The sequence below is a fragment of the Pithys albifrons genome, chromosome 17 (genome assembly GCF_047495875.1).
Source record: "Pithys albifrons albifrons isolate INPA30051 chromosome 17, PitAlb_v1, whole genome shotgun sequence".
NCBI classification, from domain to species: Eukaryota; Metazoa; Chordata; class Aves; order Passeriformes; family Thamnophilidae; genus Pithys; species Pithys albifrons.
The window spans coordinates 11,568,983-11,594,005 of record NC_092474.1 but is presented as its reverse complement, the minus strand read 5'-3'; the positions used below and the strand labels follow the sequence as shown (position 1 = coordinate 11,594,005).

General features: G+C 45.2%; 1 protein-coding gene across 3 annotated transcripts in view; it reads right to left on the bottom strand.

Moving 5' to 3' along the window:
* TAOK3 (TAO kinase 3) overlaps nucleotides 1-25,023 on the bottom strand; it is an 88,317-nt gene that overhangs the window by 25,089 nt on the left and 38,205 nt on the right. For 2 of the 3 annotated variants that reach the window (XM_071571685.1, XM_071571687.1), the window contains exons 3-14: nucleotides 24,239-24,331; nucleotides 22,737-22,947; nucleotides 20,489-20,560; nucleotides 18,867-18,968; nucleotides 17,932-17,977; nucleotides 16,937-17,033; nucleotides 13,690-13,803; nucleotides 12,361-12,452; nucleotides 10,274-10,367; nucleotides 8,814-8,895; nucleotides 3,457-3,624; nucleotides 444-650 (exon numbers count right to left, since the gene is read on the bottom strand). In XM_071571685.1, the coding sequence (XP_071427786.1) occupies nucleotides 444-650; nucleotides 3,457-3,624; nucleotides 8,814-8,895; nucleotides 10,274-10,367; nucleotides 12,361-12,452; nucleotides 13,690-13,803; nucleotides 16,937-17,033; nucleotides 17,932-17,977; nucleotides 18,867-18,968; nucleotides 20,489-20,560; nucleotides 22,737-22,856 (1,194 nt within the window). In that variant the 5' untranslated portion in view covers nucleotides 22,857-22,947; nucleotides 24,239-24,331. The remainder of the gene's footprint in view (nucleotides 1-443; nucleotides 651-3,456; nucleotides 3,625-8,813; nucleotides 8,896-10,273; nucleotides 10,368-12,360; nucleotides 12,453-13,689; nucleotides 13,804-16,936; nucleotides 17,034-17,931; nucleotides 17,978-18,866; nucleotides 18,969-20,488; nucleotides 20,561-22,736; nucleotides 22,948-24,238; nucleotides 24,332-25,023) is intronic. The other variant, XM_071571688.1, reaches the window with a different exon arrangement.

Sequence of the window (25,023 nt, the reverse complement as noted above, 5' to 3'; positions counted from 1 at the left end):
CTTGACTCCAAACATACCTCGTGGGAAGGGTCCAAAGTTCTGCAAACTTCCACTTCTCATGAGGGAAATCCAAGTGCAAGCAGATTTTAATCACACACTGTGACTGGTAAAGGGTTAGCTGGGCTGCTGTGACCACGTGTCAGCACAGCACAGGCCACAGAACGGTCATTCCCGAGGAGACAAGCACTGATGTCCCAAGCAGAGATGGAGAGGTGCACATGCAGGGCTGGGCGAGGAGGCACATGCAGCAACCTGGGTGACCCTGCCTAGGCACTCACAGCTCTTTCATTAGCAGCCTCTTTTTATTCACAGACGTTATTTAAATGCTTTTATACCAAAAAAAAACCCCACAGAACTTGATTCTGGCACGCCCAGCACCAGCTCCTGCTCTAGCAGATGGCTCAGCACAAGACCAGAGCACATGGAGAGCACCAGGAACGTACCTTCTTGTGAACAACGGAGGAACTGGAATTAATGGTGCTCTCGTCACTATGCATCATGACCAGCTCAGGGCTGCTCTCATCCAGGACCTCCTGCATGCTGCTCACACTGCTGCTCTGGCTGCCCGTGCTCACAGACATGCTGGGGATGGAATGGTTGCTGCCCAGACTGTCCATCTTCCTACTCAGGTTTGATCCATGCTCACTGTCCTATAAAACAAGGGGCATCAGTTACAGATACTGCAGGAGATCACCTGCCCAGCACGTGCCTGCAATGCCCAAAGTCTCTTTTAGAGGTGACTTTGCAGACCTCAAGGTCATTATTTTGCCAACTACATTTCTTAAGGCTGCTTGGGTTGTGGAATACTCTGTATGGGGCAGGCAGCTCCTGCCTTTTCCCCTGTGATCTTATTGCTTCAGGCTTCAAGTCAGCTTTTCCCAACTACCAGTAAGTCTGGGCATGGCTCTTGGCTTGATAGGAGACATCCAGGAATACTGGATGGTGGGGTGGAAGGAGTCTCATAATTAAAATAAACAATCTAAGTTTGAATTAAAACAATGCTCAGGATATGCTACAACACATTTCCTGAATCAGAAAATAAGTAAGACCATGAACCCACTGGTTTATTATTTGATAAATTTTACATGGTGCTTACCAGGTGTAGAGGTTTTAACCTCCACGTCCCAAGCAGTCAGCAATTGTATTTTGTCAAGATGAAAACCTCTTGAAATTTGTGCTTTCAGTCAAGATGAAGATGAATGAAGAATTTTAACAGCTGACTCATCAAAGCCTGCATTATTACAGGGTTAACATTTACATATAAATAAATAAATATTCCTCATGTAGGAGGTATTTTGGGTTCTACAGACAAATTTCCAATGTTAGCAGCCTTTTTTCTTGTTCCATACTCTTAGGAGTACAGTAATCCCAGAGTATGTGCTTAGAGTGGACTGATTTAGTGAGTCTATGGAGTTCTTTGTAATTAACTGGGGGCACTGAAGAGGCTTGCAAGGAGTTCACAGTGAGGACAGAGCTCTGAACATCCTTCAGCTCCTGGTCTGGAGCAGCCCTGGCTCACTAAAATGAGCAGCCTGCTGCTGCACCCAGTTTGTCCTGGCCTCCAAAGGGAGCTTGGGGAGAATTACATTCCAAATCAATTAACAGGGAACTCATTTTGTTGGAGCCCGACAGAAAGATAAAATTGAGACTTGATGGATTTGTGATCATTTTGATTGTGTGATCATTTTTTAAGCAATCAGCAGATCATTCAGAGCCTTCATGAGAGCACTTAAAATCCAAAATCCTACTGGTTTACAGAGAACATGAGAATGAAAATATTTTCAAGATGCTTATATAAAGTTGCAGGAGAAATAACGAAGCATCTGAGATGAGGCAGTGGCTGTAATTAATGAATGTCTATGCACAAAGGACAGAGATGAGATTGCAAAGGCCACCTTAACACTGGCTTCCTGACTTCAACACTTTCCAAATGACCTCAACCTTCTTGCAAGGGCTCTGAGGAAAGCATTAGTAACATTTTGGGTGTTAAAGATTGGTAGGGCTCCTCTTCCACCTCCGAAGGTGGAGCAAGGAAGTGTCTTGTGGGGTTCACAGCAGAGCAGGTTCTGTGACCAGTTAAGCAGCGACTGAAGCAGGTGCTGTTCTCCTTTCACTGCTGAGTTAGTGACACACACGAGCAATAAATACAACCCCCTCTGGTGGGACACAGGCTCAGGGGGCAAATGCAGTGCAGAGCATGCTGTGCACATGCAGAGTGTGAATCCTGGAGGTACAATAGCTCCTCTCCCCATTTTTTGAGGAGTGGGGACAGTAAGAAGAGAAGATACACTTTGAGTCAACTACTACACATGTATCCTGCTGAGCTTGAAACTGCTGAACAGTCAAGTGGGAAACCCATTCCCTGCCACTTTCCTGCCCTGTCACTGTCCTGACATCTTGTCATATATGGGGAAAGAAACCTGGAAGGTGTCAGTGCAGGAGTCTGACAATGCCCCACTCCCCAGCTAAGCTCCAGGTCTGGAAGCTGGAAGGACAAAACAGGTGCATTTGGTAGTTTTACTCACAGCAGATGCTGCTCTTGCTCCTTTTGTGCACCTCCATCGCAGGGAAGGACAGCACTAAGTGCTGGTCTCCTCCTCCTGAACCTCTCCCACCAGGTGCCCATTTTTTAAACCAGAGCTCGAGTTTAACTTTAAAGGAATATTTGACACACACAAACCTCAACACCAAGTCCCTGAAGACATGCTAAGCTTGGGCACCTCTGTGTATTACCTCACTACACTGCAGCAAAAGGAATACAGACACCAATTTGTCAATGTTTTCCATTGAGGACCAGTCATGGATTTACTTCTCCAATATGTCTGCACCAAGTGACATTAATTTCCATCTAAGCTCATCAATTGAAAAATGACTGGTTTCCTTCTCCACAGTTAAGGTCAATTATCATACACTGATTAAGTGGGTGGTATATTACAAGATTTAAACTGAAGCTGAGTTTTATGTCTTTAACCTTTAACCTTTTATTTCTTTAACATTAAAGAATTTAAAAAAATAAGTCTTACTAATTTAGTGATCTGTTTCTTAGTTTATAATACGCCCATTACTTGACAGTAAGGTTATGGTAATTGAAAAAATATTAACATTGAGTGGGTTTGACTGTGCTGATGAGAAAGAGAAGTTTGGGCTGTCAAAGACCCTCCCTCCACACAGGCTGGGAGCCACTTCTTGCAAGGAACCTCCCTCTGAATTTCTTCCCTAAAGCTTTCAGAAGAAAGGCCACCATTGGGAAAACCCCAAAGTTTTAGATGTGCATTTATTGGCAGCTTTAACACTCAGTGAGAGCTACTACCACTCATTATCCTATCCTGCCTCTCTGCTGACTCAAATGATACTCCAACAACACCCTGTGCTTGTTCTGCCTCCTTAAGGAGTACAACATCTCACTTGCCCTACAATTACTTGCAACAGTGCAGATGGGTAACGAAACAGAAGTACCTCCTCCTCCTCCTGGGACTCATTGAGGGGGCCATTGCGTGTCTCCTGGAAGAGGATTTTCTTCATTTTCCGGTACTGCAGGTTGTCCAGCTCCCTCACAGCGTCCTTGGTCCTCTGGATCAGGTCCAGGAGCACCCGGGGCGGGCGGTCCCGGCGCACAAAGTCGTGCTGAATTAAGGGAATAAAACACCTGCTTTGAGATGTGACACTGGGATGTTTGACATGGAAACAGGGACAGGGGGCTTTGGAGACCCCTGAAGGGACAGTTCCACCCAGCAACTGGGCTGTTCAGAATTGGTAATACCCATTCTCAAAGACTGCAAAGACACTGAGCCTGGATTGGGGTCAGGTTCTCCGAGCTCTCCAGGCCACACAGATGGTTTGCCCCCTCCTGAGCTGGTCTGGTCCCCCTCCTGGGCTGGGCTGGCCCCTCCTGAGCTGGTTTGCCGCCCCTCCTGAACTGGTTTGCCCCCCCCTCCTGGGCTGGTCTGCCCCCCCCCCCCCTCCTGGGCTGGTCTGCCCCCCCCCCCCCTCCTGGGCTGGTCTGCCCCCCCCCCCCCTCCTGAGCTGGTTTGCCCCCCCCCCCCCCCCCCCCCGAGCTGGTTTGCCCCCCCCCTCCTGAGCTGGTCTGCCCCCCCCCCCCCGAGCTGGTCTGCCCCCCCCCCCCGAGCTGGTCTGCCCCCCCCCCCTGAGCTGGTCTGCCCCCCCCCTCCTGAGCTGGTTCACTTGACGTAGGTACAAGACAGTGCCACTCCACACCTTAGGGGCAACAGGGCTTCAGAATGAATAAAATGCACAAAGGACAAACAAGGATCAATCCTGGCCCTGCAACACGACCTGCAAAGGTTTATCCTGCATCCATCTATTCCAATTCACACATAAAACCAGTAGAAAGGCTACAAGGTTTATTTAAACCTAAAGCATCTGTAGCCAGAGTTAAAATAAAATCAAGTTTTTATCAACTGCTGCACAGGTTTTAAGTGCAGAGCTAATAAATTCTTTAATGGTATTTAAGTACATGATTAAAGGCACTTCCTTGATTTATCAGATACATTCTCCTGACCTGTACAATTGTCAATAGAGTAGGAAAGGCTCCAGCTTTACCATTTAACTTGGCTAAAGCAGCCAGCCTGAGTGCACTTGCCAATAAATACTCTGTATGGCATCACTACAGCTGGGCCTGTGGCTTAGTAGGTACCAGGGGAGATGAACATCCTCTGCATGTTTGTAGAAAACTTTACAATAAAAAAAGAAATTCAGGGGGAAAAGTTGTTCTCTACTGTGCACTCCAAATGCCACAAGGGGCTTTTGTTGGAGCCTCACCAGCTGGACCCCCCTGCAAGGAAATCCCCAGGAGGGTCACACTGGCCTGCTTGGCCTCCCAGCTCTGCTGTGGGCTCAGGGTCTCGAGCTGAACAACTAAAACCTCCAGTTGGAGTAACCAGCACATGAAACCCCAGCCCTCCATAAAACAAGAGTCTTCAATAAAAAAGTTGAAAGGATGAGCTAATCATCTTTTAATGATTTGTAAATAAATAAGTAAAGTATCACGCCACAGGCTTATTTCTTGGTTTTAATTGAATTCAAACTGTTGTGCATTTGAGTTTTGCTAATGGGGACAGCCAGTCACTTCAGGACCCGTTTTTTGCTGGTAGTGCTGGTGTTTATTTCTGAATCAGAGCTAAAAGTTCTAAACATCATTCCACACAGAAACAAAATGAATCATTTCTGCTCCTCAATGCAGAAAACCACCACTTATTTCTCTGTGAACAGTAACACTCTGCAGCTTATTTATGATTAGCAAAAAAGGAACCCATTTTTATCTCATTGCAGCTCACTTATAGAGAGCAGCAAAGCATTTGGAACAGTGATCCTGAACTTAAACCCATTCTGTAAGTCCACTCAAATATTAAAAAGTGACCACACAGAAAGGGCAGACACACAGGGAAGAAAACCAAACCAAAAGGCCTTTGCATAATGAAATACAACTGGACTGCTTACTTGCATTACATGTCTAAATTAAAATGGATTTTGTATAAATTGTCTAAATAAAAATGGAGTTGCACTCACTGACCCTGATGAATCCCTTCCAGCTCAGCACATTCTATGATTCTATGATTGATTTGGCTAAATGACATATAAAGGATGAGGTTACCCCTCTGCTGGGTATTGTGCACCTCTAAGAAAAGATGGCTGAGAGGACCCAATTTATATTCTCTAAATTGCAAGAAAAACCCCCAAACCAACAAACCCCAGATCAAAAAGGAAGAAGCTGCCAGTCTAAAGGCAGGGAGCACGTTGAGCGGAAAAGTGACTACCAGAACTCAAATCCCCTGGGAATGTCATGCAAGCTGAGAAAAATAGGGGAAAAAAATTTAAAACAATTTTTATAGTTGTTTTTAGTTTTAAAAGTGAAAAATATTAGCAAGATAATTTTTGGTTGTGGTTTAGTTTTGATTTTTTTTCCCATTTCAACTGTATTTTGAGGTCACTGCAGTCATTTGACTATTCTCATCTCAGATAATGCACTGAAATGGAGTTGATTTTCAAACACATCATTTAAAACCCAGTTCTCTTTAAGAAAACACGGCCATGAAAATTGTCTTTATTCCTGTTTACTGCACTCAAGTGAAAAGCCCTCAAAAGACAAAAATATTCTGAGTTACAATTGAAGAAGGTTTAGGCAGAGCTCCTGCAGGAGGGAACACTGTGGAAGTGTAAAACCAAGGAAAATACTGAATATACATTATTTCAGACTCAGATCTCAGCTCTAATTGTTTGCAAAGACTCCAAGCTGAGGTACTCACGAATCCTCCCATCCCTCAATGAACTCAGCCTGTTCCTGGAGAGCAGCAAGGCTGCCAATGCACAGGAATGAATCACTCCAAAACCCACAACACAGACCTATTAGTTGGCCAGCGTGCTACAAGTAGGACCAGAGAACAAAATGCTGCTTATTTGCCACAACACAAATGCATCCCAAGAAAAAAAAATGTATATCAAGTGCCAAAGAGAGCACAAACAGCTCCTTCATCAGCCTTTACCTGGAGTGAAGGCACGAGAGTTAAAGCCTCTCTGTGGTCCAGGCTTAAAGCAAGGATGGGAATGAGCACAAAGCTGGCTCAGAAACACCCAGAAAAATGCATTTCACTGAGCTGAAAGCACCAAGAGGAGCCATAAAACACAGGCTGGTGGAAACCTTAGCACAAAACCCAGGATGGAGAGGCTGTCAGGTGGACACAGAGCAGCAATGAACAACACACCCAGTGGGGCCAGCAAAGCCTCTGCTCAGGTATTTGGGGGAAAGCTGAGTCCTCTTCACCTGGTGTGCAACAGCAGCATGTCAGGCAGTTGGCACCAGCAACCAGAGGGACAGCAGGGCTACTAACTGATTTTAAAGAAAGGCAATACTTAAAAAGAAACGAAAAAGCCTGATGGAAAAGGGGCTGGACAGGATTTGCACCTCCCTACCTTCTCATGGAAGGCTGCTCCTGAATTTCCCAAACACAAAGCCCTTGGAGTTACAAAGAGTTCCTGTATTTCTCAGGTAAACTGAAACCAAACGACTTAAACTGGAGCTGATTTATGATTCACTGACAAAACCTTGGCAAACATCACTCCCAGCACAAGTCCCCCTCCCACAGGCTCTTGGCAATTATGGACCTCTACAGGCCCTTTCCAAAATGATTCAGTTATTTTCAAAACAAGTTTAATTAACTGGGTACAGTAGAGAAACTATTAAAGGGATATAAACAACTTTTGGGGTTGGTGGTTTGATTAGGGGAGGAAGTTTAGGCTTGGCCTATCCTCTTAGCTGAGAGTGCTGTATGAATGTAGGAAAAACAACAAAAAAACCAACAAAAAGTGGATCAGAAAGACCCAAATGAATGATTTACAACAGAGCAAAAATAAGAGCTGAAGGATGGTGCTAATAACACCAAGGTTGTGGGTTTGATCCCTGTATGGGCCATTCCCTTAAGAATTGGACTTGATGATCCCTGTGGGTCCCTTCCAACAGAATATTCCATGAGATCAGGCAGAAATATCATTAAAAGATACATATCCAAAAAGTATGAAAGGTAGAGAACTAATCCTGCTCACATCAGTATTATTAGAGAAAAAGAGGCCAAGATAACCTCCCTGACTGAACAGGACAGCTCAGAGCATTCCACAGAGACCAATCCTGCTCTGGACAGGAGACAAACCTAAATCATAAAGTGTCTTTCCATCTCCAACACCCACTTTCCTTTCAATAATGAGCCACTATCTGTAAATCTTTATTAAGAGCTCAATCCTCTGATCATCTCAAAGAACTACCAGCTCTGCAAAAGATCTGCCACTATTTATCTTACAAAGGCTGGCTGAGTCTAGATTTTGAGCAGCAATTAAAATGGCTTTCTAGATTTCCTATCACTTCCACAACAAATTACAAGCCTTGAATCTCACAGAAACCTCATGCAGGTCTGGTAGCAAGTATTGTCTGTTAAACAACAGAGAAACTGCATTTTTCCTTGCTGGAGCAGGTAGGGAGAAAAAAAATAAATAAAAAGAGCACCAGCAAATTAACAGTTCCATCACTTTACACAAAACTGAGGAACTGCTCCAAAAAGGTCTTTGCTTTCACAGAAGCTTCACCAAGGTGTAGTTTTCCCCATGCCCTCTGACCCCAGGGCTGCATCCAGTTTCCTCCCTCTTTTCTGCCTGGTTTTCCAGAGCCCACACAGTGCAGCAGGGCCACAGCTCAGGGCACAGCATGGCAGAGAGGCTGCTCAAAACTCCTCCTTCACCCAAGCAAACAGACCCCCAAGTGCTGCCCACACAGGAGACTCTGGGCTGGAATTCACTCCTGCAGCACAGACTTCACTAACCCAGCTCTGGACCTGTTTGTCCTTGGTAATACTTTTACCAAAATCACTGTCTAGGAGAAAAAAAATTAAAAAAATAAAAATCAATATTAAATCCTTCTATCCCTCTCCTGCTGACAGGTTCCTCCTTCAGCTAAAAGCCCTGATACACTGTTGGCCCATGAGGATTGCAAGTTCTCCAACACAAATAACTCCTGACCCAACAGCGGAACTGGTTTAACCACACAGCCCACCTCTGCTTTCCTCCAGTAGTTCAAATCTTCAGCATGAGGTTATAAAGAAAATTTACACACAAAATAGGCAAAGTCGGGAAATAATAAACAGCCCAAAATACTCTTTAGAAGACCCCAAATCTCTATTGATTCAGACAAGAGCAAAACCAACTTTTCTCTTTCTTTTCTTTGTGAAAGGGCAAATATTTGTTCACCATTTTTACAATTATTTTGGTAGAAAGATTCCCCCCAAACTTCTGGAAAAGATTTGATAAATTACCCGTAACAAATCTGTTGATGATGGCCTTTCCTGAGGTATTTTCTGTAAGCAGTAATCAACAAATCCCCTAAAGGAGTCTGTCCTGTAAATGAAAAAAAAAAAAATAAAAAAAAGTTCTAAATGAAAAAAAAGAAGCTTAGGATGTGGAATACAAGCAAACTTATTTGTGCAAAGCAAAAAAAAAATTCTTGACTAATTTGTTTTTAAGTTCAAGGGCAGAGAAATTAACTGAATTTTCCAGACTGAGGAAGTTGATCCCATCATGTCTTTCACAGTTAAAGATTGTTTTAACAAACAAGGACACACAACTATCCCCAGTCACAAACCAAACACCAAGCAAGAACTACATGTACCAGTCACTGTTCACAATTTTACTTCAACTGCTGAAAAACAGATGACAGAGAAATTATTTGGAACTCCAGAAACAGACTCATTACTCTGGGAGCTCCCCCCATAGGCAACACTGCCTCAATAGAGCCCCTCAATGAAGTACTCAGTTCAGCAACAGTTTAGGCTTTATATGAGGTTGCATCACAAGTGGAAGAAGAAAACTGATCTTTTAAGTTCCACTGAACTCTCATAAAAGGCATGTTGTGGATCCCCTGTGTCCTCAGAGCCCCAGAGAGCAAACAGGGGACCATAAACACTGATTTTTGTGCTCTATTCAGTTATCTCTGCCCTGCATTGCAGACTCTGCACAGAATGTGGGGATCACTGTGCCAATGGGAGACCAAGTTCTTCAAAAATCTTGAAAAACAGACAAAACAGAGATGAGGAAATCATGAAACTGGAGTGGTTTTGATAAAATGATCAGCAATTTAATAACTATGCTGCTTAAATGCCTGGCAGAGAAATGGGGGAACTTCACACTTGTCCAGGAGCTTTTGGTTCAAGCCTTCTGCAGACTCTGGCCAAGCATTTCTCCACAGCAACATTCCACTCCTGGGTATAGGGAACAGGAGAGAGGGCAACCCCTTTGCCCCCACAGACCAACTCAGGCTTTCCTGTATCAGAGCTCAGGCTCTGGAACACGCCTGTAGCACAGGGAATATTTACAGGCCACAGAGCTCTGATGGCTTTTGGAGTCACTGACTGAAAAAAATACCCAATTACCTCTGTATTCTCTGCACCCCTTCCCCCCCTTTCTTCACATTTCAGCTGCATAACAGTGCTAACAATTTTTCTGTCAGGGATCTCCTGCAGCTGGAAACTTTGCTGATGCTGATTTAATGCATCTAAGAATATTTTAATTCCTACAGCATCCACAGCCCCATAATTAACACCTCCACACACTTGGACAGAAGGGCAGAATGGAGGCAGCCCACACAGGAGCACGACTTGAGAACAGAGGCAAATCACTGCACTGCCACCAACACTTTGCTTGTCAGACTTTAACCATGTAAAGCATCCAGAGCAGTTCCAGGGAAATAACAAAAATAATCTGTTCAAAGCTCTCTTACCATTCATTCGATTGTAACGTAGGGGAATCATTCTGGGCTATGTGATATAAGGCACTCATTGCATTCATGTTGAAAAGTGGAGGCTTTCTTTCAGCTACAAAGAGAAGAGAAAGGTGTGATAAGGCAGGCTGGGAAAAAAGGAGAAAGACATGGAAGTAGGAGTAGGGTGGGACTGTTATCAATGGCTCATTGCTGTCACCACGACATTTTGGCTAATTATTTTAATATTCCAGGTCAGACCAGGACACCCAGTCCAGAAAAGCTGCTGTTCCCTTGGAGAGGGATGGTGAAATCCAAAGCTTGCAGGACACAAATTATAAGGAAAAGCTCCCAGTAAATTTTACCTTAACTGCAACATCCCACACCTGAATTGCTATGGTAAAATCAGCTGAAACTCAATAAACCTGAGCTTTGGTACAGCATATCCGGGCCAGGACGTGCTGTATCAGTCCCTGCAGATCTTTGTTGCACTGCTGGAGCATCTGGATTGTGAGGAAGGGTGGCTGCCTCATGTGGCACTGCAGCACATGCAAGTGGGACAGTTCAACAAATTCACTTGCCAGGTGTGTTGTTAACCCCCTTTAACTAAAACCCCTCCTAGTCCTTGCACAGAGAGGGCACCTGCCCACCATCCCTTGGCCTTTTGGGAGAGGTCTCACACAGAAATTGGGAAAGGCTGGTTTCCATCACCACCCGAGGTCAGCCATGCCAGTCAGGGATGGCAGGATTGTTCAGTTCACGTCAGGTCAGAGCAGCCACTTGTCCTGGCCATGTACATGCAGGCAAACCACCACTTTTGCTTTTCTTTAAGCACCACTCACTTTCAGCTACACAAGGAATTAAGAAATCAGCATTCAAAGAAAGTCAAATGCTCTCAGCAAGAGATTCCTCCCACTGCTACCTGACCCCAAGTTCAGAGAGGGAATCACACACAGGCAAGGTTTGACGTTTTACCAAAAAAAAGTTTAATACATCCCAAAATGGTAATAACTAAAAACAGAAAATCCATCAACTCTGTAAAATGGTTTTTAGGTTTGTGAGTGAAAAGCTCCAGAGAAATTCCAGTACCAAGACTGTTTGTCTGCACAGGGTTGCACAGTATCTCTCTTACTGCTGTGATTTATTCTTTGAGAGGTTGTAACACAGCTAAACTCCACACAAACAAAAAGCAGTGGCCACACAGAAGAAGAGAAATGTAACACTTCTGACTTTAGTGTTCTTTATATCAATATGTATTTGGTGTCAGCATGCTGGTACATAAAATATAACATTGTTAGTTGTGAGTCCATCTACACCATGCCCATCCTGGAGACATGTCTTCCCATTCTGCACATCCCCTCTATCATCTCACATACATTTCTGCTGATTAAATATTTATCAGTAACATTTTCAGTGAACTCACCCTCACTTTAAGTTATTGATGTACTGCTGTTATGTATAATCCATATCAAGACTATTTCTGAGAACACTCTACTCAGCACATGCAATGTCAATATTCAAACTTTAAACGCACGCTCAGAATGTGCTCTGTGTACCTGCCATCACATCCACAGCTGCTCCAGGCTGTGTGCATGTCTATCATTTGCCCTTTGTAATGCAAACCCTTTTCTTCTCATGTAAAGAACCTGTCCACGATGATTCATGGCCCAAACTTTCAGCTGAGACTGAGGATTTTCGTTTCAGAGGGCAGGGAAGGAAGAAGAGTTGAAAATTAAATGTAGGTCCCTTCTGACACACAATCCTTAGGGCTACCAGTAACCTTGACATAATAGCTGGGACAACTTTCTCAGAATCCAGCTTGGAAAATACAGATGAGAAATGATGGTTTCCTTTCATACAAGAGTAGAATCCTCTGGTTGTTAAGGGAATAGCCAAGCACACTAGACTAAAGTGGAAACAGAGCACATCAGTGGCTTGTTCTGGATTTGCCAGCAAGTTAAACTTGGAGAACTGTCAGTGTTTTCCAAGTCAGGCATTTTAAGGGAAAAAAAAGACCCTTATGAGGAATAAGAATCTTCCCTTTTTTCTAGGACTTCCTAATATATTGCAGACAGGGAATTACTCATCTCAGCCATGTATTTACTCACCTAACTCGATACACGTGATCCCAAGGGACCAGACATCCACCTTCCCGTCGTACTGTCCCTCGTCCATAGCAAGGATCACCTCTGGTGCCATCCTGCCAACCACAGAGCAAGGGGCAGGTTAAGGGCCATGGAGGTGACTCCCAGCACAGAAAATGAGGGAGTTTCATCCTCTGCCACAGCAGGACTGAGAGAGCCAGCAGGGAGGTAAGGAAAGGCCTGATGGAATGGAGCAAGGACTGCCTGCACCAGCAACTTGTCAAAGGATAGGGCAAGGGGGGAGAGGAAAGTGGGGGAAAAAAAAGAGGAAGGTGGGGGAGAAAAAGGAAATGGGGGGGAAAAGAGGAAGGAGGTGAAAAAAAAAGAGAAGGGGGGAAAAAGAAAAGGTGGAGGCGGGGAGAGGGGAGGAGAGAAAGGGAATAGAACCTGAAAGGGGAAAAAGACTACAAAAGAGAAAAAAGGAGAGAGAAAAAGAAAAGCAGGGGCAAGAAAAGGGGAAAAGGGCCAACCTGATCATCTTCTTGTTAGTCCAACGTCCTGTCAACATGGGAGACCCCCCCAGTGCCAAAGTCATTGTACCTGCAGGCAGACAGCAAGGGATGGGAGAGCCCTAAAGGGGGGGAAAGGGATCCCCTGCACTCTCACCAGAGCTGGTGGGCTTCCCATTGGCACACCAGGAGAATTTTCCTGCAGATTTATGCAGCCTGTGGGCACATCTATGAATGGAACAGTAGGGAAATACAGTGGTCCAGGATAAAGGGATGAGTGGGGGGAAAAAGAAGCAGCAGGCCCAGTCTGAAAATATTCAGCCTCTTAAATTGTGTTTTTTCCAAGACAAACAGGCTTCCTGCCAAATGGCCTCATTCAGAGGCTGGGCCAGGGTGACCTCTCAGCAATTCCTGGGGCCTCTGCCACAAAATCAGTGGAGCATGGAGCTGTGCTGGTCCACTGTGTAGGAATGCCAAGGAACTCAAATGACCCTTCAGCAAGTTCCTTCAAAACAGGATTTAAGTAGCTGAGTGACTTGCAGTCTGCATGGCCAAATCAACAGGATTCCCTTTCTCTATGAGCCTTAGTTCCATTCCCTATGGCAAGTGTTAATCATTTTTAAGCCAATGGCATTGCAACAGTGGAGCCATTTCCAAGCACTGCAAAGCCTAAAACTCTACTGATGGGCACTGAGGAAGGACACACTTCCTGAAGACCTGGATGCAGGGATGTGAGGGAAACTGCTTGGTTAATAAAGTTCTTATGCTAGATATTATTTTCAGACTGGGAAACAGTGGAAATAGAAGTTTTATAAAGGACTGCAGTACTACAGGCTTTACTCACCAGTAAGGCGTTCCCACAAAAGAGTTGGCAGGGGAGACTATAGATGCAGACCCAAAATCAGCGAGTTTCACTTGACCTGGTTCTGTTAGAAGAATATTTCCAGCTTTAATATCCCTTTAAAGAAAAAAAAATGAGAAAAGTATGTGCAAGAATGAACATCTCAAAAGCACAAGAGAGAGAGCACACACTGCCCCCTTTTGCTGTCACCTCCACTGCCACCTCCCTGTACAACAATCAAGGGGATGGAGCACCTCTGCTAGGAGGAAAGGCTCAGGGAACTGGGTTTGGAAATTGGGAATTGGAAAAGAGAAGGCTTTGGGGTGACCCAATTGCAGCCTTCCAGTACCTGAAGGAGCCAACAAGAAAGATGGAGAGAGACTATTTACAAGGGCCTGGAGTGACAGGACAAGGGAAATGGATTCAAACTATCAGAGGGTAGGTTTAGTTAAGGTATTAGGAAAAAATTCTTTACTGTGAGGGTGGTGAGGCCCTGACAAAGGTCGCCAAGAGCAGCTGTGGCTGCCCCATCCCTGGAGGAATTCCAGGCCAGGTTGGACAGGGCTTGGAGCAACCTGATCTAGTTGAAGGTGTGGGGTGGAACAAGATGAGCTCTAAGAACCCTTCCAATCCTAATTATTCTGTGATTCTACACGATGACTCGGCGGCCACGCCAAGACATCAGCAACATATCTGCTAGCCTTGTGCCTGCAATTAAAGCACACCAACAGCAATAACCTCCCGTGCCATTCCCGGCGGGATGGGATGGGATGGGATGGGATGGGACGCGGCAGGTCGGGCTGTAGTGCCGTCCCCTCGCCACCAGGTGTCCCCCCCGCGCCACCTCCCCGCTCCCAAAATTTAGTCCCGCTCCCAAAGCTCCCAAAATTCGATCCTTTGTCCCTCGGCATCGTCCTCGCTGACCCCAGTGCCACAGGCATGGTGCACAGCACTGTCCTCGCCCAGCCAGGACTGGCGCTCTCGCCTCTCCTTTTCACTCACAAACCCAGAAATCTCTGGATGGTTTGTTTTCTGGGAGAGCAGATTTGCCTTCCCATCCCAGAGGTTCAAAGGTGGAATAGCCCTTGGATGAAATCCAGGGCTCAGAAGCACAGAGTAGTTCAGGTTGGAAGGGACCTCTGGAATCATCCAGGCCAACCTCCCTGCCAGGGCAGATGACACAGGAATGTGTCCAGGGGGGCTTGGAATGTCCCCAGGAAGATGTTCCAGTGCTCTGCCACCCTCAACATAAAGTTCTTCCTCATGTTGAGGTGAAACTTGTGTTTTAGTTTATGGCCATTTCTTCTCGTCCCGTTTCTGGGCACCACTGAAAAGTCTGGCACCATCCTCTGACTCCCCTTGGATCAGACATTTATATGGATTAACAAGGATCTCCACACTCAGCCTTCTCCAGGAGGTCGATAAGAACAACCTACACGGTGCTCCCAGCACTCTGCAACAGCAAAGGAGCTTCCCAGGTGGAAAGGGGAATAACCAGTTGGGTGTTGACCCCAGTATAGACCCTGAGACCACCCCCATACACACCTCCTTGACCCCATTATAGACCCTGACAGCCCCCTAAAAACACCCCTCTGAGAAAACTATGGACCCTGAGACCCCCATACACACTCCCTGACCCCACCTAGACACTGAGACCCCCATGCACCCTCTCTGACCCCACTATAGACCCCGAGATCCCCATACACACCTCTCTGATCCCACTATAGACCCTGAGACCCCCATAAACACCCCCCTGATCCCACTGTAGACCCTGAGACCCCCATAAAACACCCCCCTGAGAAAACTATAGACACTGAGACTACCATACACCCTCCTGATCCCATTATAGACCCTGAGACTCCCCGTACACCCCCCCGATCCCATTACAGACCCTGAGACCCCCTCATACACCCCCCCAATCCCATTACAGACCCTGAGACCCCCCATATACCCCCCCAATCCCATTATAGACCCTGAGACCCCTCATTCAACCCCCGATCCCATTATAGACCCTGAGACCCCCACACACCCCCCTGATCCCATTATAAACCCTGAGACCCCCACACACCCCCCTGATCCCATTATAAACCCTGAGACCCCCACACACACCCCTGATCCCATGATAGACCCTGAGACCCCCACACACCCCCCAGATCCCATTATAAACCCTGAGACCCCCACACACCCCTCTGATCCCACTACAGACCCTGAGAGCCCCACACACCCCCCTGATCCCACTACAGACCCTGAGAACCCCATGCACCCCCTCTGACTCCGCTATAGACCCTGAGAATTCCCACCCGTAACTCCAGTTCTCACCCACTTCACATGTCCCTGACATATCAGTGGTACCCAAAATTAGACCAAAGAAATATATCAAATGAGAACATGCAACATTGCTGACAAATGAGTGAAAAAATTCCAAACTCCTCAAAAATACCACATTATGACAGACAGATCTAGGAGGTGCCTGTATAAAATCCTCTGCCTGTGTGCTTTGATTTCTCCTAAAGTGGTTTTATCCTTGACTTACACTTCCATTGCCTGATTTCTGGAAGCAAAAGCTTTACCTACTCATATGTAAAATATTCTCACAATGTCTAGTCTTAAAAATAGTGTAGCACTACAGTTTAACTGGCAAATTTAGGGTGATATTTTCCTGTTGGTGTTTAGTGCCAACATTCATGGCATTCTTTGTTATCAGGGTCTGCAGAGAACTGCGGCCAGCATGGAGGAGAATCCAGCACAGAGCCACATGAAATTATTTCAACCAAAAAACATGCACTCCTTAAAAGCAAACAGCTTTTAGTTACACATCTACCCCGGCAGTAGAAGTGCTGACATGATCATGAGAGAAAATTTTCATAGAATCATAGAATGGATTGGGTTGGAAAAGCCCTCCGAGATCATCAAGTCCAACCCTTGGTCCAACTCCAGTCCCTTTACCAGATCATGGCACTCAGTGCCACGGCCAAGCTCAGCTGAAAAACCTCCAGGGATGGGGAATCCACCCCCTCTCTGGGCAGCCCATTCCAATACCTGAGCACTCTCTTTGGAAAGAAATTTTTTCTGATCTCCAACTTCAATTTCCCCTGGCAGAGCTTGAGCCCATCGTGCCCCCTTGTCCTATTGCTGAGTGCCTGCTTTAGTAGAGTAAGTTTTACCAAAGTTGTTCAAACACAGTGAAGCTGTTTTTGACTCCAGAAAAGTGCAGATGGAAGGACTGAACAGCCCCAAGCTCCAGCCTTACCTGTGGATCTTACAGTGGGAGTGCAGGTAGGCCAGCCCCTGCAAGGCACCATGGGTGATGGCAGCAATCTCCACTTCCTGAAGTGGCTTCTTGTGAACTGCAGAAAAATAAAAAATCAAGAAAAAAAAAACAGAAGAAAGTAAGTGTGATCTTCTTCCTAAGAAAGCGAAAGAGAGGGAACCCCACCAAATTTTCTACACAGAGATGCCCCAAATAACCTTTCATTTATCCCTAAATATAACCATCATTTCCTTTGGCTGACTGGATCTTAATGGCATTAAACTGACAGAGGGCAGGGTTAGATGGGATATGGGGAAAAAATCCTTCCCTGTGATGGTGGGCAGGCCCTGGCACAGGTTGGGCAGAGGAGCTGAGGCTGCCCCATCTGGGAGTGTCCAAGGCCAGGACAGGGCTTGGAGCAACCTGGGCTGCTGGAAGGTGTCCCTGCCCATGGCAGGAGGTGGCACTGGATGACCTTGAGGTCCTTTCCAACCCAAACCATTCTGTGATCTTATACTCAAAAGACTTGGCCCACAAGGAGTACTAGTTTTTGCAAACTGTGGCTTAGGTTCCCTATTTTTACTTGGATTTCCTGCTTCTCTACAGGTGCTGTCCTAGTTTTGAGGTCACATCAGCCTCTTGTTCTGTACAACCATCTGTAATTATTCCTCCAGACAAGGCAAGGACAAAGGGGACTCTGCAGGATTTTATCATGGATTTTTAGAAAACAGTCAGTCTGCTTCAGTCAGGAAGGCACAAATTACAGGAACACACCCATACACATTTACACCTACATTTTACAACATAAAAACATGCATGCCAACTCCCTGCAACACTGGCCTCCTGGGAATGCCTCAGTTTACCCCTGGTATCCCAAATGCTACATGCAGAATGGAGTAGTACAGACAGGCCACCTCTGTCACCTCCCAAACCCCAGTCTGTGAGAAAACAGCCTCCCACCACACTCAGAAAATCAAAAACTATATCAAACTTACCCTCTAGCAAATCAGAAGCTGATCCTAAACAATACTCCATAACCAACTGCAAGAAAAAAACATCATGCCTTTAAGTGTCTTTTGAAGCATTTTGAAATGAAAATTGTCTTTGCAAGTAAGGAAAGGCTGCATGTGGCAACTTAAATCACATGGTAACTTTAATGCCCTGATTAAAAAACATAAAATATTCATCCAAGTAATAGGATTTGTTACTTTTCCACCAGAAGATGCAAAATTTGACTTTATTCTAACACTGTTTCACCACAAAACCAGTATTGCTCCAGAGCTACTCAAGTAGGAAGTTCAAACCTGACTTTGAGACATGTATGTGCAGGTTAGTTCTTGCCCTTCATTCTGTGCCTTTTCCTTGAATAATCAATAATAATGTTGCTTCTGGAAGGTGTCCCTGCCCACGGCAGGGGATTGGAACATGATGATCTTTAAGGTCCCTTCCAAACCCAAGCATTCTGGGATTATGATTCCAGAAGGAACAGGGGTAGACACTTCCCCACACAGTTCCCACTCGAATGGCTGAGAAACAGCCACAAATAAAACCTGAAGTTGGAAGAAGTGCAACCACTGATGAACAAAATAATGTGCTGCAAACATTCCAACAACACCCAGACACCTTTCAAGGCTGTGAATAAGCTTTAGGCACTGAAAGGTTTGTGGGTAGGAACTGTAGAGGATGTTCCTTAGCAATTGTTTGATCTGTAGGAACACAGAGACCTGCCTGAGAGAAGCAGGGATTTCTTCCAACACTCTAAATATTTATTTCCTTTGGATAACCTGGAAGCTTCTTCAGGTGAAAGGGATTCCAGGCAGCATAGGGTGAGTCCTGCTGCATGCACAGACACTGCCTGCAGTGGGTATTTGCCTGCTGTGCTGGACATTTTCTGCCCATGCAGAGCCATAAATGCCTGTCCCTCACTCACCCACGCCGTGTGCTCCTTCAGGTAACAGCCCTTGTACTCGATGGTGTTGGGGTGCTTCAGCTGTTGTAGAAACTTGACTTCTTTGATGATATCCTGCCATTTCTAATGGGAAAAAAAGGCAAAAAGTATAAATGCATTTCTCTGCTCAATCCTCTACATCCTCTCATACACCACACAGTGTAGGACAGGCTAAAAAGGGACCACAAAACTGTTTGATAATGTGAAGATGGTAAGAGTCAGAGCTGTAAAAGCACAGCTGAACCTCAGCTGTGTGGATCCTCACTGCACTGAGATACCCCCAGGACACATTTAAACAGCTTGAGGACTGCAACAACACTTTTTTTCATCATTTTACCTGCAATAAATTTTACTTAAATACTACTGTTTTGCATATTGAACTGTCCAGTGGGTCTCAGACTTAGTCACAAACCCACCATGAGACACCAGAAGTGATGCAGAGAGCAGCAATGAGCTGCTCTCCTCCTTCTGTAACGCAGCATAAAACCACTGACATTTGGGAGGCCAACAGGGAAGCAAGGAAAAATTAGTTTAAAACACCCCTGTTTGCTCTTAACAAACAAACACACCCTGCCCTGCATGCCCATGCACCAATCCAAAGGAGCAGTGGATCCACAACACGAAAATAAGAGGAACAATTAACAAGCAACAATTGATCCTTCCCCTGTACTCTGCCTTGGGGAGGCCACACCTTGAGTGCTGTGTTCAGTTCTGGGCCCCTCAGTTCAGGAAAGAGATTGAGGGGCTGGAGCAGGGCCAGAGAAGAGCAACAAGGTTGGAGAAGGAACTGGAACACAAGTGCTGTGGGGAGAGGCTGAGGGAGCTGGGGGTGTTTAGGCTGGAGAAGAGGAGGCTCAGAGGTGACCTCAGCACTGTCTGGAACTGCCTGAAGGGAAGTTCTGGCCAGGTGGGGGTTGGTCTCTTCTCCCAGGCACTCAGCAATAGGACAAGGGGGCACGATGGGCTCAAGCTCTGCCAGGGGAAATTGAAGCTGGAGAGCAGAAAGAAATTCTTTGCGGAGAGAGTGCTCAGGCATTGGAATGGGCTGCCCAGAGAGGGGGTGGATTCCCCATCCCTGGAGGTTTTTCAACTGAGCTTGGCCGTGGCACTGAGTGCCATGATCTGGTAAAGGGACTGGAATTGGACCAAGGGTTGGACTTGATGATCTCAGAGGTCTTTTCCAACCCAATCCATTCTATGATTCCATGAAATGAGACTGATATTCTCAATACAAGGTCTGTGCAATTTTAGATTAGAGATCCTGAAGATTGTTTCACGTCATCTATACATTTCAGAGAGTTGTGGTTATGGCTCCAGTGGCCAGTGTGCTCTTACTGCACTTATTACTGAAATTATTCCTCAAACAACCCCCATGCAGGAATTCTGAATCCCCATTCACTTCCTTAACCTGAACTATTTGTCAAAATTTGCATAAACTCATTTTCTCCCCACAACTTTCATGGTTCCCATGGAAGGGAGCAGCAGCTCCTGCATTAAAAGCTGTTCTGCTGGGGTCAAATCCAACCTGCAGCTCATTTCACTGCTCAGATTCACATTATGTCTGCCACAGCTTCTGCATGAAAAATTGCCTTTATTCATCTTACCTCATTTGTTTGCTTTCCACTATAGGACATCTTCTTGACTGCCACCACCTCATTAGTGTGGGAATTTGTAGCCTGGAGTAGGGAAAGAAACAGATTGAAAAAAACTTCATTTTTTTCCTCCCCATGGAGTGAGCTGTGCCTGTGGCAACCACAGGCTTTTTTCTCCTGTATCACAGCCTTGCAAGCTCCTACACCTCAGAGATGTCTTCCTTGTGATAAGATTTACCGGACAACTATTAGGATACTTTTTCCTAATTTTATCTGTGCAAACCCACTGTTTCTCCCTCAGACTTACTGCCCCTGTTACCTCTCTATTGATACACAAACCAAGCAAACATGCAAAATCCAGTTTTATTGGAACTGCAGCAAACCCACTTTTAGACACACCTTTGGCAAAATGTTTTCCAAAGAAACAAATAATTTGAGAGGTGTACCAAAATCTCTGTGACTTCATCCAACACCTCCATACAACACTGATATTCTTCAACAGCAATTTCAATTTTCAGCTGCAAAAGATGATTCATTCTGAAATTTTTCAATTAAAAAAGCAACCATCCCTTCACTGCACCAGATCTCAGGTTTGCCATGTGTACTTTGTAGTACTGGCAACAAAATTCTCTGCTGACTCAACATTCCAGTGTTCTGCAGCCTGTAAGATGCAGGGATGGAGACTGAAAACTCAGTTTTGGAAAGATCTCTCCTTGTCTGGACTGGCACTGCCCTCATTTCTGCATGTTAAGGACAGAAAACTTCAAGCTTTTGGTCTTAAAAGAGCAGTTGAAATCTCTGTACCTCCAAACCATTGTTGGGAGAAAAAATTAGTGACAGTTAAAAGCTTAAACTATAATAGAAGCTAAACGTGGTAAATCCTCCTTTCAAGTGCTTTCAAGTAACATATTAACCAAAGACATTTCTTGATGCCTGCAGTGACTTCAAAGAAAAAGGATGTTGGGTGAGCCAACAGAGCACAGGAATTACTGCAGGGAGGTGACAGAGTCCTCACAGCACTCACTCCTCAAGTCAGACAGAGAAAGCTGAAAACAAGTAACTGTGGATAAGGCAAACCCTTCCCAACCACTCTCCCTCCTGATTCAGCACAGAAAAGATCCAGAGCAGTTTCCTCAGACCGATGTATTAATGCTGTATTTCTGTCTGTCACACTAATTCCAAGTATCTTCACCTGACCACGGTATCTCTCATTCCAGCTGTAACTTGTCACTGAAGGGCACACAATGAGATGTTGCCAGAGCTGGGGGGAAGTTCTGGCTGCACCAAGTGCTTGGGACCCTCCTGGCTGAGGCAACTTACAGGGCTGTACAAGCACACTTGGCAAGGAGCCACTTTCTGAAGCAGTTTGGGCCATATTTGTAGATTATACCTTGAGGAATTATATTGTTATCCCTCAAAACACACACACACTGCTCAGCTGACACAAGATTTCAAGCTCCTGTCCTGTTCTAGCAACACTTCCATCACCTTACCCAGCTCCAAACAGTGAATTGGAGTGCTTAAAATAATTCATATTAAGCTATTCCCTGCTTAGGGAGTTGCAGGTGTCAGGGATCTTATCTAAATACTTTAATGTCTGATATTCAGAACCCCAATTCCAGTGATCCTGATCATCTGAGTGGCTGACCATGCCACCAAGCAGCTTGAATTCATCTTTGACTGATTGTTTTACACTGAATCAATTTTAGTTTCATTGATGGCAACTGGATTATAATTATTTCCAAACCCAGTATCTTGGACTTGGCTTTGTTTGATACCAACTGTAAAAACACTGTTCTTATATTTCTGAATTAAATTCTCTTGACTGCATCAATTAATGCCATACACCATTCCCACCTGAATTCACATTCCTCTTAGGACTTTCTCTTTGCTTTTGTCATGTAAGAACTGCCTATTGAAGACATCAGATCTATTCATTTGCAATGATTTACAAGAATATGAACTCCAAGTAGAGTACTTTGAAATTCCAGGTCTGGCAAGTTAATTTCCAACTGTTTCATTTCAGCCTTCAGCATCAAACAGGGTGGACTATTAAGACTACAGAGAACTGTTACTATAAAGAGCTACTGCAAAGAGCTCAGGAGTGCTCTGAAAATACCTATTTTGAGATGTGTTATCTGAAAACTAACACACACAAAGCACCAACAGCTCAAAGGATGCTGATTTCTCCAAATGCTGAAAACCTCCAAAACGTCACTTGAAATGATTCTGTTTTCCTTAAAGAAAGAATTATACTCACAAAGTAAACTGCTCCGAAACTTCCATGCCCAATTTCATGCAAACCCACGAATATCTCTTCGGGATCATCTTTGTAGAACAGGTCAGCTATTTCTGGGTCCTTTGGCACCCCTTTGCGCATGTTGAAGTGTCTTAGGAACTACTCCGTGCTCTCAGTTCCCAGTCGGTTTGTTCCTTCATGGACAAAGCAGTTTGCAGACAGCATTCAGCACCTGGGGACAGAGCTCATCTTTAATCCCTTCCACATGGGTCTGTCCTTGCTTCTCTGACAGCAAAATAAGAGGAAACACTTTCAGGAGCAATAGACTCCACTATCCTTTCCTTCAGCTAATTCTTTTCCATTATTAGTCCCATTTAGATATAGAGATTAAAATGCATTCAGAGCACAACAGCTCTTTATCTCACACAGGAAGCAAGTGCTGCAGTTACACTGAAGTCCACTTGAAGACAAGAGTCCTGTTGCTATGCAAAACATCCTGTGACAGGAGTTTGTTATTCTTCATGCTGGGCTCCCAGTGTGTCAGTTTTTAGGCTATAACTGTTGTTCCTCCTACTTTTCTGGGCTGTTTGCTTTGTTTCTTTACTCCCACTTGCCAGCTGGTGCTAGTAGAAAACTTAGCTGCTATTCCACAGCAACACTTTGCAGCCAGGGAATTGTTATTTCTCTATTTATTTACTCAGAGCTGCAAGACAGCAAGAGCTGCAGGGCTGTGACTGCTCCCAGGACATGGAATGTGAATCCTTTTGAAGGATCTTGGACTCCATCACATGAGGGAGATCTTTGCCTCTTAACACCTTTCCTTAGCATAAGCATATAATTAGCACAGAACTGAGCAGCATCTAAGTAAAGATTTTCAGTATTCATCCCCAAAATTTTAATATATATATTCATACAGATTATTCTGAGTTGGAAGGGACCCACAAGGATCATCGAGTCCAACTCTTAAGTCAAAGGCCCACACAGGGGATTGAACCCATGACCTTGGTGTTATTACAACCAAGTTTTAACCAACTGAGCTCATCTCAGGGGGGGAAAGAAAAATCCAAACATGAGAAAGCTTCCTCTTTCCCATCAAAACACCCTGAAAAATCTGCACTGTTTCATTAGATACTGGTGTGCAAAGCAATGATGGAGGCCTTTACCCATCTGCTTTTGACTTGTGAAACCCAGCAGATGATCTGGAGATGAGTCACCTGCAGCAAGTCTCAAAATTACTTTCACATAAGTAGTTCAGCACCTCATTTGCTGAGGTCACACCTTCTCTGTGCATAAAAGGTTTCTGAAATGTCCAGCCTTGCCTCATGACACAAACCAGAGTAACATTTAAAGAGAGACAGCCCAAATCTAACAATCTGATAAAATGAAGACACATAAAAGACTTTAGAAGGTCTCACTCTGCAAGTGCCATCTGCAAGTAACAAGGAAAGCAGGGCTGGTGCTGAGACAGCCTCCAAAAGCACCACAGACTGTGGTGTGTTAGAGGAGCAATCAGAGGAGCCCACCTGGGTCACTGTGGCACCAAACATGCTCCGTGGCTCACACTCCTTTCAGCAGCAGCAGCATCCTGTGCTCTCGGCTCCCCTGACTCTCTTATTCTGCAAAGGAAAACAAAGAGCAGTGTTTAGGAAAAGTATTTTAAGTTTTATGCCTAATTCTAATACACAAAAATACCACATCCAGTAAAGACCTGTGATTACAAGACCCTGTTGGGAAGCACAGCCACAGCACTGGGTGGGAATGCTGATGGTGCCTCTTGGTGTGAGGAAATGCCCTTCCTGTATTCCATACCATAGCAAGATAGAAAATCAGAAAAAGAGATTAAATGCCAAGTTCTTTGGCCTTCATAAGGACTCTCAAGCTTGCTGCTGCACAGGCTAAGTGTGGAAGTTCCCTCTCAGATCACAGTTTTTAGATTGTCTGTAAAAGGGACAAAGCTCAGACAAGCTGTGGCTGCCCCATCCCCAGAAGTGTCCAAGGCCAGCCAGGATGGGGCCCTGGGCAACCTGATCGACTGAGTGGCATCCCATGGCAGGGGGGGTGGAGTGACATGATCTCTGAGGTCCCTTCCAGCCCAAACCATTCCATCATTCCATGATAAGCTGGCAAAGCTGAGTCTGTTATTTTCCCCTTTATGTTCTACCTGATGACACACAAGATTCTTGAGAAAGTCCTGGGCATTAGTAAGTCAAACATTGTTGAATTCCACCAGGGAGAGTATGAGCAATGAAAAGATGGAAAAGGAGGGCAACCAGTGAGACCCATCAGCTGACATCAGGGCTTGACTGCT